Below are 16,718 nucleotides of genomic sequence, written 5' to 3' on the forward strand. Positions count from 1 at the left end.
AGCAGGAGCAAGAATGACTGTACACAGCTGTGTCTTAGCCTCAATGAAGAAAAGAACTTGACCAAAAAGATATCTACAGAATTAGAAATACTTAGAGTGAAAGTGAAAGAACTGGAATCATCTGAGGACAGGCTGGATAAAAGTGAGCAGACCTTAACAGGTGAGTTAGAAAAGCTGAAATCCTTAGCCCTGAGCTTCATCACGGAAAGAAAACATTTTAACGAAAGAGAAAAGCAAAATGAAAAAATAATCCAGGAGCTAACACAGAAACTAGAACAAAACAATAAACTAAATAGGGCAGATCAAACTAGAAATGCATCCAACTTGCTAGAAAGGTCATCCAACAATCTCCTGGACAGAAATGATATGAGAATTGAAGATGACTTGAATTCTGCACTGCCTTCTAAGGAGACCAGGAGGAAGGGAAGTGTGGATTACTTGAAACATGTAGAAAATGAATCCAGGAATAAATCAGAAAACCAAAAGAATAAAAACCAGGAAGACAACAAAGTGAAAGATCTCACCCAAGAAATTGAGAAACTTAAAACTCAGATCAAACATTTTGAATCTTTAGAAGAAGAACTTAAAAAAGTGAGAGCCAAAAATAATGATCTGCAAGACAGTTACTTGAGTGAGCAGAATAAAAACAAACTCTTAACAGGTCAGCTAGAAGAAATAAAAATGCAAATAAAGAAACAGAAAGATCTGGAGAATGGAGAAGTTGAAAATGAAGATACAAGCTTTTCTAGCAGGGGAAAACATGACCGACCTAAATACAGAGGTGTCATGACTGATTTGACAGCTGCTAAGCACAAGCCAAGGGAGCTCTCACCGCAGCAACGCCGGGAAAGAGCACGGAACAGAGACTTCTCTGTCAGTAATGACAGTTACAGCCATGGTGGTAAGCAGGTACCCAGTCCAAACTTAATGAACAGAAAAGCAGGGAAAGCATCTGGTGCATCTGCGTTTTCAGACACTGCTGTCACAGATACAAGAAGACTGGAAGAGAAACCTTTAGTTTCCACTATTTCTTCTGGTCAGAAGGAAGGCTGCATCATGCAGAATGAGGGGAAGAGATCCAAAGAGCAGCCATCTGTCCTCAGCCGATATCCTCCTGCTGCACAAGAGCAGAGGTCTTGGAAAACACCTTCCAAACCTGTTGGTGACACAGGCCTGAGATCCAAGGCTGAAAAGCCATCTCAGGTGCTCCGTGGCAACTGCCAAAATGGTGATGACACACGGGATGAAAAGTCAAGCAAAGGAGAATCAATGGCTTCTTTGGCTGAGAAGCTGAAAACAAGTCAGGCTGAAGTTGCTGACTGCTTGGAGGACATGCAGCTTGCAAAGGGTAACCACACCTCTGCCAATGGCATGGCTTCAGCATACAGGTACCACATGTCCTCCAACGTGTCAGTCTCAGACTCGGCTGGCTCTAAAGTAGAAGCAGCGAGCACTTTTGCTGCATCACACAGACAGCCCTCAGAGGGGAGGGCTAAAAGGGCAGCAGTCTCCCAGGAAAAAGAAACTGCAGACACGTCACTTGAAAGTGTGAAGCTTTCAATGCTAACAAAGCGTTCCCATCACTCCAGGAGTCAGGAAGACATTCTGCAGATTCTCACAGGTCTTGATAAAGAAGACACAGAACAGTCTTCAAATTCAGCAACAGATCATGTAAAGATGGGTTTAAAAACTGACTCCAAAACCATCCAGAGTAACCAGGAAAAACTTAATTTAGATGAAGAATCAGGAAGAGGTAAAAAACCAACCACTCAGACAGATTCTGAGGCAAGAAAGAAAGTCAGTTCCAAGCAGTTCTCCAATTCTAGGGGAGTTTTTAGAGCATCACTTTTTGAAAATGACAAAAAAACTGTGAATGATGAAGACTCTACCCTGTGCATAAAACCATCAGATGCCAGCACTGGAGGATTGAAATCCAGAAGGTCATTCAGCCCAAGAGAAGCTCTAAGATCAAAAGCCATCATTAAGCCTGCAATTGTTGAGAAGGATATGAAGGCAGTCATGGGAGGGACTGTTTCAGAGGCAGAGTCAGAAAAACAGAAATCTGTTTTTAAAATGGTAACAAATAAAATGACAAGCAGTATCACAATCTTTCCTTCTGAGCCAACAGCTCCAAGGACAACTGCAGATATAGCAGCAAAGGAAAGGCATGTTACCACCAGCAACATCAGAGTTGCTTCAAATGAGCCTTCACCATCAATAACAAACAATCTCCCTTCACCCTTTGAGATCTCAATTAATAAAAGTGCTCTGAAATTATCTGAGACAGATAGAAGTGGAGAGGCAGCACCGAGGAGTAAAGCCGAAACAGTGGTCTCCAGAAGCAGCATTATGCTAAAGACTTCTGAACTCGTGGAGAGGAACAGTGAGACACCTTTGGAGACAATCAGCTGGAAGGGCCATGGCTCGTCAGATGCAGGTTCATCCGAAACAAAGCATGTCACTGTGAGAAGTTCCTGGAGAACAAGACAAGGACCACATTCCCTGGAGGACTCTCAAACCAAAGTGGAGAAAAGTGCAGCTTGCAGTGCCACAAACTTGTGTAGGTCCTCAGTGGACCTTTTGGAAGTGGAAGGGAATAGTTTGAAAACAGACTCCCTGGAGCAGACTTCATCAAGGACAAGTGCCACAGCTAATTCTTGGAGTGCCCCTGAACTGGGGTCCCGAAGGACCAAAAGTAACTTAAGTGCATCTGAACTGCTAACACGCAGGAACTATGCAAGTAATCCTACAGCAGCTGCTGCTTGGCAGCGGACCACACTACCTGTAAGTATCCTGTATTCAACACGCTTTCAGTTGATGAGGTTTTCTGAGTTGCCTGGTAGTTGTAGGATGCATGATTTGAAATTCTTACAGCTTATTTTCTAAGTGCTGTCTCTCCCAGCTCCTGCTATCTTCCTTCAGTGAATTCACAATTCACAGCACCCACAACCTTCTCATATGTGAATTACCAGATTTAGCCTTATTGAAATGAGATCCATCTGCTTGGGTCTTGTAAGGCCATATGAATAACTACATAGTAGCATCAGAGAAGACATAGTCATGGCTTAAGCAGGATGTGGTATGCTTTTCAGAGTGACTTTGTGTGGCACTTCAAATTTGGAGTAGCAATGAAAAAATGATGGAAATGAACAGATTTGCGTGGGGCTGTGCCTGAGGCAGAATTGTAGCTCTAATGGCAGTTGTAGAGATAGATAGAGCTCTTTTTGGTAAGAGTTTCATGGTTTCCTCATGTGAAACTAGACTGGTCTGGAAATGCTTCCTGGGCATCTCCTAAACAGATGGATGGTGGCTGGTAACACAAGGCTGCTCCCTCCTTGCTCTGTGTCAATATTTCACCTGAAAAGGAGCAAGAGCCACAAGGACAGCTGTCCTCTTTTCCTGTTCCTTTGACTGGTACCAGTGAGGGGAGTCCCTCAAAGCAGTGACACATGCTGACAACTGGTCTGGTGAGATGTGCTTGCCACTGGAGCTGCAGGCTCTGGCAGATTTCAAGTGAACTCAGTGGCAGCACATACCCTTGTGGCCATTAAACCCCACACTGGTTCGTGCTGCAGCTCCTGCCTCTGCTATTAATTTAGCACTACTTCGAGCAGCTGCTGCTATTGTGAGTCTGCAGGAGGAACCAGGCTGGATAATCTGACAGGGCTGGTGGCAGAGGGGATAGGTTCATAACTGAATGTAGTGGTTTGGCCCAAAATACTCATTACTGTTTATCTTCTGTGAGATAAGAATTAGGAGAAACGCAAAGCAGGCACCAAACTTGAAAGAATATAAAGAAGTTTATTAACAGACCTAAAAGAAGAAAAAAAAAATTTTACCACCTTCAGAACTCTCCTCCTCCCCCCACCTTCCTCCCTTCTCCCACTGACAATGTTCAAAGACAACCCTTAAGATGTTCAGTCTGTTTACCACTTCCATAATAACCTTGTTCAGTCCATTTAGAAAGAGAAGTCTCTTCTTGCTCATGCTATGAAAACATTATCACAACGAGACAGCCGCCCACTTCCAAATATTGTTCAGTCCATTTAGGAAGAGGAGTCTCTCTGCCTGCGTGTGAGTCCTTTCCCCCGACTTGCAGCTTTTCCCGCAACTGCTTTCGAGGGTCCACTCTTGAAGTTTTTTGGGGTACAATTTTAAGGTTGAGCCGTTCAGAAACAAAAACAGAGGCCCTTCTCCTTCCCTGGGAGCAAAGGGTCTTCATCATCTTCATCGTTAGGACTATCTCTGGGAGCATCTCTAGGAACTGAGGTTTTCTCCTTTCCCATTTGGAGCAAAAGTCCTCATCTGGTTCATCTCTAGGGACTGAGGTTTTCTCCTTTCCCGTTTGGAGCAAAAGTCCTCATCTGGTTCATCTCTACGGACTGAGGTTTTCTCCTTTCCCATTTGGAGCAAAAGTCCTCATCTGGTCCATCTCTAGGAACTGAGGTTTTCTCCTTTCCCATTTGGAGCAAAAGTCCTCATCTGGTTCATCTCCCCCTGTCCAATGCAGCTGGAATGTCCCTTATCGCTGTTGGTTACCTGACCTCTGCCGGACAGAGGTGCGGCTTTTGCTGAAATCTTGGCCGCAGTGGAGAGGGGATGGTTCCGAGCCGCTCTGGCTGCCCACAGCCCTGCTCGGGGGGTCACCCGGGAGCCATGGCCTGGCCCGAGCAGGGCCTGGGCCAGGTCCGCTGGCCCCCGCATTGGACCTGCAGCCACCTGTCCCAGCGCCGGAAACGAGAGAGAGCTTGGGGGGGAGTTTGTCTGTTCTTAAGTGTGGATCACAGAGGCGGCCATAACTTTAAGTGGCTTAAAGAATTGTCCATATTCAAACTGGCCAGCTGATAGGTTCTATCAGGTCCCAGAGGAAGCTGTAAGCACCCCTTAGCAAGGACATCCCTTCCGGGACTATGCTTGCTAACCTATGACACTGAATGACTTCGGCATTGACAAAGATGAACTGGTGGAGATAGGCAAAGAGTTCGACATTTTCAAATCTTCTCTTCCACTTCTCTGGCTATGAGAAGCACAGAAGAATTTGCACTTAACTTTGCAGAGAGTGTGTTGCCTGGTGTTAGAAAGTACAGGCTGGCCTTCCAGCTACATTTGGAAACTGAGGATACATTCCCTCCCTGGCCAGGGTGGGTCACAGGCAATCTGTACTGCTCATTCATGAATCCAAGCAGAGCTGATACGATTGAAGTTGTCCTTCTGCGTAACAGCAGTTTATGTGCTTGGGAAATGAGAGATCCATTCCTAGGGTGTCCTTTATCCCAGGAGTTTCAATTCACAGTACCCACAACCTTGACTCTCACAACTGAAGCAGTCTCTGCTTACAACTGAGTTCATGTGTGGTTGGTTGCAGAGCCTTAAACAGTGGGCACTCAAGGATTTCTTTTCAGTCTTCCTCCTGGCAGCCCACCCAGGGCTGAGTGTAGCTCTGTAGTGTGTTCTGCAGGTGCTTTCCAGGTTGCTGTCAGATCAGATTTGCCAGCTGTGCAGTGTACCTTCACAGCAGCTGAAGTGTACCTGACTGAGCAACCTGAGCTCTGCGTGGTCAACCCAAGTATATCCAGGGTTAGCTGGCTTCCAGCCTTGCCTGTGTCAGGAGAGCATATGAACTAACCATATGGTTAGTTCACACAGAACTGAGTTCGGGATCTCTCTGTGCATCATACTTTGCAATAAAATCACTCTTGGCACCACTCAGGCACAAACCTGACTTCTTGGTCATAGGTTGTGTACTTTTAGTTTGTAAATGAGGAGTATGACGTTAACCTGAAAGACTGCAGATACACAGATGTACTAGATACAGCAAATTGTATGCAACTTAAATTGTTGTATATGCCCTTGGAAAAAAGCCCTTTGAAGGGTATCTTCAAGCTTATAATATGCCTCGTATCGCAGCAGCTTGTTTCTGCTGGGATTTGTGTTTCAGTTAAAGATGTAGCTATTTTCTCTGGCAGAGCACTGGGCACTGAGCTGTCCTGTGAAGGTATCACTGTCACCTCTTTCCAGCTCCACTATCCACAGTCGGACATTGCCTTAAGAATCTTATTTGGGAAACACAGGATCCATGCTGTTTTTGCCAAAATCCATCTTTCTCTCTTCCATTGCAACCTTTCCTTTGTGTATTGCTGATGCGGGCAAATGTGTCTAATGAAGCTACAGGAGGTATCGACTCTTTGTAATGCAGCTCTATGCTACAGAAACAGCAGCTCGTTGGAATGCTGCTTTGGGAGTCCCAGGGAGCAGGAGCTGCTGATGCATGAGTGGGTGTTGCAGCCTGGGGACCAGCTCCCTCTGCTGCTGGCAGTCAGCCTTCTCGTGCTCCCTAAAGACCTGAGGCAGTGCAAGACCTCGAGCAGTCATTCTGTTAGGGTTCGTGTTCCGCATAGTGAAATCTGTATTTCTCTGGTGTGATGTTTGTTGAAAATTAGTGCAAATGTGCTGGCAGGCAGGGAGTAGATGAGCAGCAGCAATGTCAGATGAATGCATGGTTTTCTTATGCCTCTGACATTAATATGACTGGAGCTGGGCTGTCCACTGGGCTGTCCGCTGCATAAATTTGGCAAAATCCTAAATGTTTGTCTTCAAGGGAAGCCATCATCCCTTCTTGTGATGGGCGCATTTGCTGGAGAAGTCTCCCAGGCAGTGTCCAGGGTTGTGCTGCCTCTTGCCTCTTTTCTCTCTTGCTTTGTGTGGTGCCTAAATTTGGGCATCTCTGGTGGGTTGATCCTCGCTGGATGCCAGGCTCCCACCAAAGCCCCTCTCTATCACTCCCCTCCATAACTGGACAGGAGAGAGAAAATAGAATGAAAGGTATCATGAGTGGAGATAAAGGCAGGGAGAGATCACTCACACATTACTGTCACCAGCAAGATGATAGACTGGACTCGGTGAAATTAATGGAATTTATTACCAGTCAAAATCAGAGCAGGATAGGATAACAAAAAGTAAAACAAATCTTAACAAACACCTTCCCCCTACCCCTCCCTCCTTCCAGTCTCTACCTCTTCACCCCCAGCAGTGCAGGGAGACAGGAATGGAGGTTGTGGTCTGTTCATAACATGTTGTTTCTGCTGCTGCTCAGGGAGAGGAGTCCTTCCTCTGCTTCAGCAGGGGATCCCTCCCACAGGAGACAGTTCTCCATGAACTCCAGTGTGAGTCGTCCCTATGGGCTATGGTTCTTTGTGAACTGCTTTGACATGGGTCACTTTTCCATGGGGTGCAGTCCCTCAGGAACAGGCTGCTCCAGTGTGGGTCCCCCAAGGGGTCACAAATCCTTCCAGTAAACCTGCTCCAGTGTGGGCTCTCTCTTTCCATGGGCCTGCAGGTCCCTGCCAGGAGCCTGTTCCAGAATGGTCTTCCCACAGGGTCACAGCTTTCTTTGGGGATCCACTTGCATGTGGGGCTCCTCCACGGGCTGCAGGTGGGTTTCAGTACTCCTGTGGACCTCCACAGGCTGCAGGGCACAGCCTGCTTCACCATGATCTTTACCACAGGCTGCAGGGGAATCTCAGCTCTGGCTCCTGGAACTCTTGCCTCACCTTGATGTCTGCAGAGCTGTTCCTTTCATATATTCTCACTTCTCTCTTCCCTTGCCACAATTACTTCTGTGCAATAACTTTTTTCCTTCTTAGTATGTTATCACAGAGATGCTGCTACCTTATCTGATTGTGTCAGCCTTGGCCAGTGGCAGGTCCATTTCAGAGCCGGCTGGCATTGGCTCTGAGGGATATGGAGGAAGTTTCTAGCAGCTTCTCACAGAAGGTAGCTTCCCCCACTCCCTACCAAAATCTTGCCATGCAAACCCAATTACAGTATCTATCACCATTTCACTCCCTCTGACTCCACACAGGCTTTTACTTAAGCAGTCAGCCACACGATATCAGTGGTTTCATCTTTCCTTGGACCTCAGTAATTTTGTCCAAGGGATCTGTTCTGTTTTGTGACTGTGCAGCCATAACTTGGGTTAAAATTACTGGATGGTTTTTGAGAAAAAATCTTTATGAAATAGCACATAAATAAGGCCATGCCAGAGCTGACCTGATGGTTTAAGCCCCTCCCTCCTTGCTAATGGGATCAAGCCCGCACCTTACACTGCAAACCTGGGACGGACTCCAGTTCGTGACACCCCAGTGCTATTCCAGACCCTTCATAGACCCTGGATCCCAACCCTTTTTGTTTTCCTTCGTGCAGGATGAAAGCAAGGATTTTGTGTCCAGTTCCAGAAGGAAGCAGTACGGATCTTCTGAGTACCTCTTACAGGCTGACACTTCGGGGAGAAGGATAGCCACCAAGGTAGAGCTGCAGGACCCTGAATCCAACTTCCCTGCACCACCAGGTCTCCAGGGAGAGGAGCAGGTATGTGAGGGAAGGGTGTTACAAGGCAAGAAGCCAATATCTGAACTGACCTCCCAGTAACCTAACTTAGAGAAGTTGTCCAAAAAGTCTCCATTCTTGTAGGAGAAATCAAGTCTGAAGTTAGCACTTCCTAGGGGTGGGGTGGCTGCTGTATTTTCTGTTACAAACTTGTTTGCTTTATGGCTAAGAATATTCTCTGAGAACTAAGAGGCACTGCATCTAGTCATCCTCTGGTACATGAATGAATCAGGGATGGAAAAATAATTTGGAGAGACAAAAGCAGAGTCCCTGCTTCAGCTGGCAGCTGTACTACCAGAGTGTTTCTCTGCTGCTACACCCCTGCTGCTCTGCCCCTAAAACACATCTTTCTGGACACACTAAGGAGTGGAAAATGGCCTACATTATAATCATTATGACTTACTGCTTGAAATATGAAAAAAAATGTGTATTTCAGCCTCTTCACAGGGGGTTTCCTTCTGACGGTATAGGGGTCTAGGCAGACTTCGCAGGTGTACAGTCATGCTTAAGTCTGTACAAAAGACTTTCTTTTTTTCCTGGAATTCTCTCTTGGCCTGTTCAGCTGCCCAAAGCAAAGTGCATCTTTACATTTGTGGATCATCCATAGCAGGAGATATCTAAGACCCCAAACCTGTCACCAGTGTATTTCACTGGACATTGCTGAATCTTGCTATGAGAACAGCAGGACTGCAGGGAGGCAGCTGAGTTGCCCTACAGAGTCATACCTTATGGTGAGTGGTACAAAATTAAGATCCCAGAGGGCCATGGTCCCAGTTGAGCTTTACAGACTGGTGTTTAAGGAAAGGTAGTGTTTGCAGCAGAGAGTAGTGAACTGACACTGTCCTTTTTGGTAGCTGAGGAAAGAGGCAACCCAGCAATACTCTGTGTGGTCATCAAAAGGTATAACCCACAATTACATTCATCTGACCAGGTGCAGACTCCTGTATCTGAGGCTGTGCTGTGCTTCCTTTGCACAGACTGGGTCAACAGCAAATAAAAACTTTGGTAAAGTCATCCCCGTAACATGCAGACCATCATTTGGGTCTTCTGTCTTGCCCAGACCTCCACCGACTGTAGCAGGAGCTTGAATGTGACACAAGGTGTGCTCCAGCTCCTCTGTTGTCAGGTGTTTCTCACTTCCAAGACTCAGATGCTGTGTGTGGAGATGGGTACATTACAACATGAAAAAAGCTTACAGCCTCAGCCTACATGAGGCAGGGGCCAGGTCCCTTTGCTTTGGGCTTACTCCCAGCTGAGAGAGCCTCTGTCTTCCAAACTCATCCTGTCACTGCTCTCCCCCACCCCACCATGGGACTGTAATCCTGGTGGGATTTGGGATGGTTGCCAAGGGCAATTGCATTCCTTGTCTGCAGGGCAGAAATGCTCCAGGGACAGCTGCGGGGCATGGGCAGTCTGTGATCTTGCGGGTTGTCTCTTACAGGGTGCTTCCCGGGCCTGCCGGACATCTCGGAGATGAGCTGCATTCCCTTCTTCTCAGTGAACATGGTGAAGCAAGAGGCAGGATAGTACCAAGCTCACGGGCATCACACCTGTTTGTAACCTCTCCAGAGGCTTCAACTAGCCTGAAACCAGTTTTGTAATGCGATTTGAAAGGTACAGGAGCTTTACCAGTGAATTCTTTTTCATTATTGCTGAAGAGGCAGCTGCAGAGACTTTGCTCAGGGGACTCCCACTTGTCATCTCTGTACCTGCAATCTTAATCTTCCCTGTAGGATGATAGGTCTGTCTCCATATGGAAACTCTGACTACCTAGTCTCTCTGAACAATGGTACTCCTTGGACAAGAGAGAGCTTCTTGTTATTCACTTGCATTCACACAAGATCCCAGCAGTGTCCCTGTGACTACATCCACCAGCCCATGACAGCTGTCCACCACAATTGAAAGCTTTCAATTCATATGGAGAGCTTGCATTCTCCTAATACACCCTTGTTGGCTGGGGTAGTGGTCACCTCAGTACCTGTGTTTCCAGCACCCTTTGTCTCTAGGCAAGCGGAGACTGTTCCCCACTAGTTACTTTACACATTGAGAGGGAAGGAGAGCAGAAAATGTTGTTTAGAAGGAGTTGGTTCCCTATCACTGTCAGTCTCTGCAACAAGCTTTGCATATCTATTCATCACCAGTTGAGATCACCAAGAAGTCATCCACTGAGCCAAACCAACACAGCAGCAACACCTCCTGCTGCCTGGGACCAGGGTGTCATTTACCCAAAGCTTTATGTGTGTCACACTCTGAAGACAACAATTCTGTGGCTTGTGCAAGGCAGTTGAGCCCTAAGAGAAAAAGAAACAAGTGCTTTTCCTCATAGACAAGCAGAATGTCCTTGTTCCTTCCCAAAACAGGGTGGAGACAGATGCACTGGACCCTAAGCTGATCTACAGTAGCCTTGATCTGTGCTTCATCCCCCATCTGCCATGTCTGGAACCCAGGTATGGTCAGAGACTGCTTCAAACACAGAGGTGTTTGTCCCCATCAGTGTTGTCGGGCAGACATGGTCCCCACAGCTCCAGGAGGTGCTCAGGTGCTGGAGCAGCATCTGTCCTGAGCAAGGCGATTGCACAGACAGGACTTGGACAGTCCTTCCTTTCCATCTCATGCCCCAGCTGCTGGGCTGGCCCCTACACAAACACCACTGACTCCCCCCAGTGTTTCCTGCTGCCTGTCCCTCTCTGCAGTGGGACAAAGATAATGCTCTAGACAGAAAAGGTCCCTGATCTGTTTCAGAGGTGCTGTGGGAAGAGCTGCACTCCAATAGCTTTCATGTCTGAGTTGCACCCCACACTTGTTCCCATATCCCACCTCCAGAGGAGCAGCTACCACAGCCATCTGACTGCCTGTACTTCACCTTCCTGTGCCGTAGCTCCTCCCTGGTCTGGGAAATATACCCCTCAATTCTGAGAAGAAAATGAATTTAAAAAAAAATAGAGCTGGTTGCAAAATACCTGTGAAAACATTTATATAAAAGGGATATGTTTCAGTGACATGATTATTTTTTTTATAAAAATTGTTTGGAGGAAGGGAAAAATTATTTTTGAAAAAAAGTGTTTCTTTTTGAAATTTTAAAGATGTTTGCCCAAGTGTATATTTTTAGCCCTTCATTTTATTCTTTGACATGTCATGACATATGTGTCAACTTGCATAACAAGATAAAAAGATAATGCTTTTAAATTAGTACTGAGTGGAAGCTCTAATAATCTTTAAATTATATTAAAATAAATTGTATCAGCTGCTCTCTCTTACCATTGACATAGCAGTGCTAGTAGAATGAGATAATGGGGAAAAAATTTTAAACTCAAACTCCAAATGAAAAATGAAAGAAAGTGAAATTCCAAAGCTAAATTCAGTCTTCTGAACTGCCTCCCCCTGCCCCATGTTTATCAGGAAGGATTGGAAATCCTTGTGGATTGTGCAGTCTGAAACTACAGTGGATGTAACAGTCCTGTGCAATGGCTGTATCCTTCCTGAGCATCGTGCTCTGCTCAGCACTCACTGTATGTCAGGTTCACCGCCACCATGCAAAACCAGATGGATTGCCTGAGCAGCAGCAACGTCCCTTGCCCCCGTGTGCCCTGCTCCCTGCCCACAGCAGATCTGGCCCCATAGCCTTCCCAGCAGTGCCCAGCTCAGCACTGCTCTGTGGGGCTGCTGACCCTGCCCACCACATGGTGCTGCCTCTGCCCCCCTTCTTTTTGTGTGCCCTTCCAAACTTAATCTGCTGCCTCAGATTTAAGGCCCAAATGCCTTACGCAGTACCTGCTTGCTTAACCTGGGAGCAGCTGGGAGGCATCTTGGCATGTACCTGCCTCTTCACATGTCACAGGGATTCCCTGTGCACATTCCCAAACCTGCTGCTAAGCAGCTCTCCAGCTGTATAACCTGTACCAATCGCAGTTGCTGTGGGAGGACCACTGCTGGGCATTGCTGTTCCACCTCCAGAAACCCAGCATGTTGTGGGGCTCCCCCTGCCCTAGGTCACTGCTCCCCAGGACTTGCGGCTTGTACAAACTGCTGGACAGCACATACATACCGAGGAGGACAAGGATCACTTCAGGCACTGACTGAATGTCTTTCCTCACAGTCCCAGCCCCATCCTGCTGCAGGACATGGGCCCACATACCACAGGACGTCCCTACACATCCACCAGCTTTCTCCTTCTCACGTTGTTGGCATGGATGTGGCTTAGCATGGTGCTCCCAAAGAACCTTCTAAGGGAAGTGGTTTCAGTCCTGGCAAGGAAATCTCTGCCATCCTTGTGATTCAACATTTGGGGTGAACGCAGGCTTCCCTGTGCCTACCCACAAAACACTGGCTTACCCCATCAGCTTTTCAATCCCACTGCTCACTCCAAAAACACAGCCTCATGTCTGAAGTGCAAGGGAAGAACCACCAGCAGCAATAGCTGTTGGGTTTTCTCCTTCTGTCAGTCGGGACCAGGATTTGCCTGAGCAACCGGAGGGCTTTACCCTGCTGCTCAGCTGGCTTAGCTCCAGCTATTGCCCCAGCAACACAGCGCTGCTGGCACTGTCTGCTGTCTTCAGGTGCTTCTCACAGATGATGTCTCTCCTTTCTCCAGCTGCCTCAGTTATTTGTTCAATATTTTACAGTAGAACTCCTGCTCTAGACTCAGTTTCACTGCTTGTAAATACTGGACACAGATGTCACTTGGTAACTGCACACTGGTTGTTTTTACTGTAGCTGAGACTAAATCTGAGAAAGAAAACCTTACCTAGATGGAAAGGGGCCATGCCCTCTAGTCAATGAGTGCAATAGGAGCTGATTGTATTATTAACCTTATAGCAATGACTTCAGGAAACACAATGTGTTTACTCAAATTGCACAATTTTTGGAACAGCTGTAAAATAGAGTATATGTGTAAATATTGCCATCACTGAAGAAGTATTTGTAATTTTAGCATATAAATATAACAGGCTTCTCAGTAGGCTTGATGATGCATAAGGCCATGCATCGAGCCCTTGGGTAATTCCAAAGTTGTAAATGTATTTGCTGTACAGAGGAAGTGTGTCAGTGTATGCTGGTCCCAAGGAACCCCAGCTGCTGGTCCCTTTTGGAGAGCCAGTGCTTTCCCCAGATGGGCTGGCTCCAGTCTGAGGGGCCAGCAGCTCGCTGCTTCATGGAATGGCTTCCTTCATGTCTGGAAACACTTCTGCAGCCTGCAGAGCTGCCTCTCCAGCTCCTTGGGAGGTGTGAGGGTAACAGCTTGGGCACGCGCCCAGTGGTGCTCTGCAGTGTAGCCCCGTGGCCCTCCTGCGGACAGGACCTCCAGCAAGGGAAAAGGGCAGGAAGCACAGGGCAGAGCAATGTGCCTTGGTGCTTCAAGAGACACTTGACACAAGCAATTTCCTAGCTACAGATGGAAGCAATAGTCACATTGGTGTCATCTCTAACATAGTAGACCTCATCTTTGCCACCCTTGCACACTGTTGAAGCAATCAGGCGCTGCTCTAGGCCAGCCTCCTGCAGGCTGTGCTGCGTGCAACAGAACATGAAGCCATTGTTCGCAGATGCCTCCAGTGATCAGAACCCAAGGCCCAAAGGATCATCCTCCTGGGCTGCCCTACATGCAGTGCTGGCTCCTGCTTTGGGGAAGCAGCATTCCAGGCTGCATGGAATGTATTTTTAAGAGAATAAATCTATTTTTTTGTATTTGTGAACATATATTTGGGTGGGGCAGCTTAGTTAGAAGACAAATAATGCAAGAAATCTTTTCATAATCACAGGTTCATCCAAGTTAAGCAGATTTTCCAGGGTTGCAGTATTGCCTTTTTCCCTAAAATAAACTTTGTGTCCAATAGAGCTATCAGCAGTATTCCACCCTCTTAAAACTTGCCCTGTCTCAGCATGCTGAGTAGAGGAAAGCCAGCGCTTTCCTTCCGAGGCTGCCCATGCAGTGGATACAGATGGTGCTCACCTCTTTCCAGTGACACAGTGCTCTTAGTCTGCATGCCAAATGTAAACACACACTTACCTGCATGTCTCTCCTGACTCAAACATTGTCAGTGCTACACTATATAACCAATAAACACTTTTTTTACATGGGTGTGATGTGGTGTTTACAGCTGAGCCCTGTTTACAGCAGCGCCCAATTGCTTGGGAGTGCTGCTGCCCCTGGGAGAGGCACGGAGGCAGCAGTGTGTGTGTGTGTGTGTGTGTGTGTGTGTGTGTGTGTGTGTGTGTTTGCATGTGCGTGTGCCTGCACGCTGCAGGATGGATTCAGTGCTGGAGCTGAGCACCTTGCACTTTGTTGAGTTCTGCCTTTGTTGAGACAGATCTCACACACCCATTCCAGGCTGCTTTTTAGGCAGGGATTGTGCATACACAGCACATCAAGTTGTACACAGCCACTCTCCACTGAGGCTAGCTGAGCTGGACATGGCATTGCTGAGAATGGGGGGAGGAAGGGCATTACTACAGAGTGAAACAAGTCACCACTTGGTTAGAGTTCTTTCACTCTGCAGTATTTATGTAATGGAACCAGGATACATTGGTCACCTCCCGGACAATGCTGGAGGATACAGAGGCAGTAAAAGTGACAAAGTCTCCTTCATGGTTTCCAGCTGTTTGCAATATGCAGGTAGTTAACACAGATAAAATTAGCAGCTGTCACATACAGGATGAGCCTCTGTGACTATAATTTGAAATACATTGATTTTCAAGGGGTGCACCACATTTTATAGAAAAAATTCTTTGCCTTGTATCTGGTTTATTCTGGTTGCAAAACTGGACATGTTTTCAGAAGCTTTATAAAATGCATTATTATTATGGATGGACAGTTTAGGAGTCATCTGTAGCTGTCACTTGAGCTGCTGCTCCCTGGGTAGAGCTCATTAATGCAAGGTGAAGTCCTACAGAGACACCATCTGTTAAATATTTGTCTAAGAAAATTAAATTTGGCTTAGCTGAGCCCTTTCTGTCCCAGCTCACACAGGCAGCTACTGAACATCATTAAAGAGGTAGTTGTTTACCTGTAGCTATAACACTGCTGTGGCTGGCCTGCTAAGAGCAGCGGAGATCTGTAAATGTGTCAGTGGTGTTATTCTCCAAAGCTGCCACATCTGCTTTAAGTCTATTCCATGCAAACAGCTCTAGCCCATACCAGAGGGTTTCTTTGCATTGTGATTCAAGACCAGGCTCACCACTGCTACATGGGGACAATGTAGGATGTGTATTGGACCAGTGGTCACCCACCATGGCATTGCTGCTTAATAGCCAGAAAACCTCACTTTTTCCAAAACCTTTTTTTTTACTCTGATCTTTTTGATCAGTCACATATGCTTGCTTCAGTGGGTTTAGGTAGTCCTCCTGTTGCCTACAGATATACCCCCACTACTCCAGCTGCAAACCTCTTTGCTTCAGTCGCACCTGTGAGAAGGCTGCTGCTGTAAATCATCTTTATTGATGAGATGTTGAGCCAGACCTTGTGTGTTGCCCATGCCCAGCTCGTCAGTGCCTCCTGCCCTGGGTTCCTGATTAGCTGCTCACAGAAGGTCAAGCAGTGTTGCACATTTACCTCCAGAATCACATGCAGAGCTGCAGAGGCAGCTGGCAGCTCCCATTCACTCTGATTCCTGACCTTGTAAACAGCTGCTCAACACCATTACCACCACCCCAATCTGAACATGCCTAATCTTCAGAGCCCTGTAGAGAGGCAGGGAATGCCCAGCAGCTCTGGAGCCAGTCCCACTGACCTCTGGATGCTTTTAGTGTGCAGCATTGCTTCTCACTGGCACAGGGCAGACTGCCTGCCTGTATCCAGTCCCTCGTGTTCCCAGCAGCCTTCCTTGTGTCAGCTTCCTGGTGTTCTTATCATTGTTATCATCAGTAACATGCTTTTCAATCCAAGGGTCTGAAACCCAGACTCACTTCCCTTGCTTTCAGCAGTCGCATAGATGAACATACACAATTGTTTTCAAGTTCTTGTAGCAGAGGCTTACAAAATTGCGACAAATAATAAATCCAAATTATTCCCAGTCCAAATATTGATTCCAACCACCATCCTATGTGTTCTGAAGCTTCCTGCCACCTCCTCTGCTGGTTTCTTGGAATGCATTCCCACCACTTGTGGGACATGGACCCTTTCTCAAAGACGGGCCATAGAGAGGGCAAAGACAAATTACAGGCTAATCCCAAAACAGGTGGATATAATCGAGAATACAGGTGTCTGTCAGGGCAGGCCTATGCTATGTGAAGGGTTCTAGGAGCAGTGGATGTTTGCCATGAGCATGGACAAAGAGTCACCAGTTCTGGTGCAGGTTAAGGTAGAAGGTCACAGCCAGACAGCATTACCGCACCAGGAG

General features: G+C 47.0%; 1 protein-coding gene across 1 annotated transcript in view; it reads left to right on the forward strand.

Moving 5' to 3' along the window:
* Positions 1-14,461, forward strand: part of LUZP1 (leucine zipper protein 1) — a 34,113-nt gene extending 19,652 nt beyond the window's left edge. The window contains exons 4-6 of the mRNA XM_008632596.2: positions 1-2,784; positions 8,203-8,367; positions 9,827-14,461. The exon at positions 1-2,784 is cut by the window's left edge and continues 13 nt beyond it. Coding sequence (XP_008630818.1) covers positions 1-2,784; positions 8,203-8,367; positions 9,827-9,862 — 2,985 coding nt within the window. The 3' untranslated portion in view covers positions 9,863-14,461. The remainder of the gene's footprint in view (positions 2,785-8,202; positions 8,368-9,826) is intronic.
* Positions 14,462-16,718: the final 2,257 nt, after the last annotated feature.

Source organism: Corvus brachyrhynchos, unplaced genomic scaffold (genome assembly GCF_000691975.1).
Source record: "Corvus brachyrhynchos isolate BGI_N302 unplaced genomic scaffold, ASM69197v1 scaffold425, whole genome shotgun sequence".
Lineage (NCBI taxonomy): Eukaryota > Metazoa > Chordata > Aves > Passeriformes > Corvidae > Corvus > Corvus brachyrhynchos.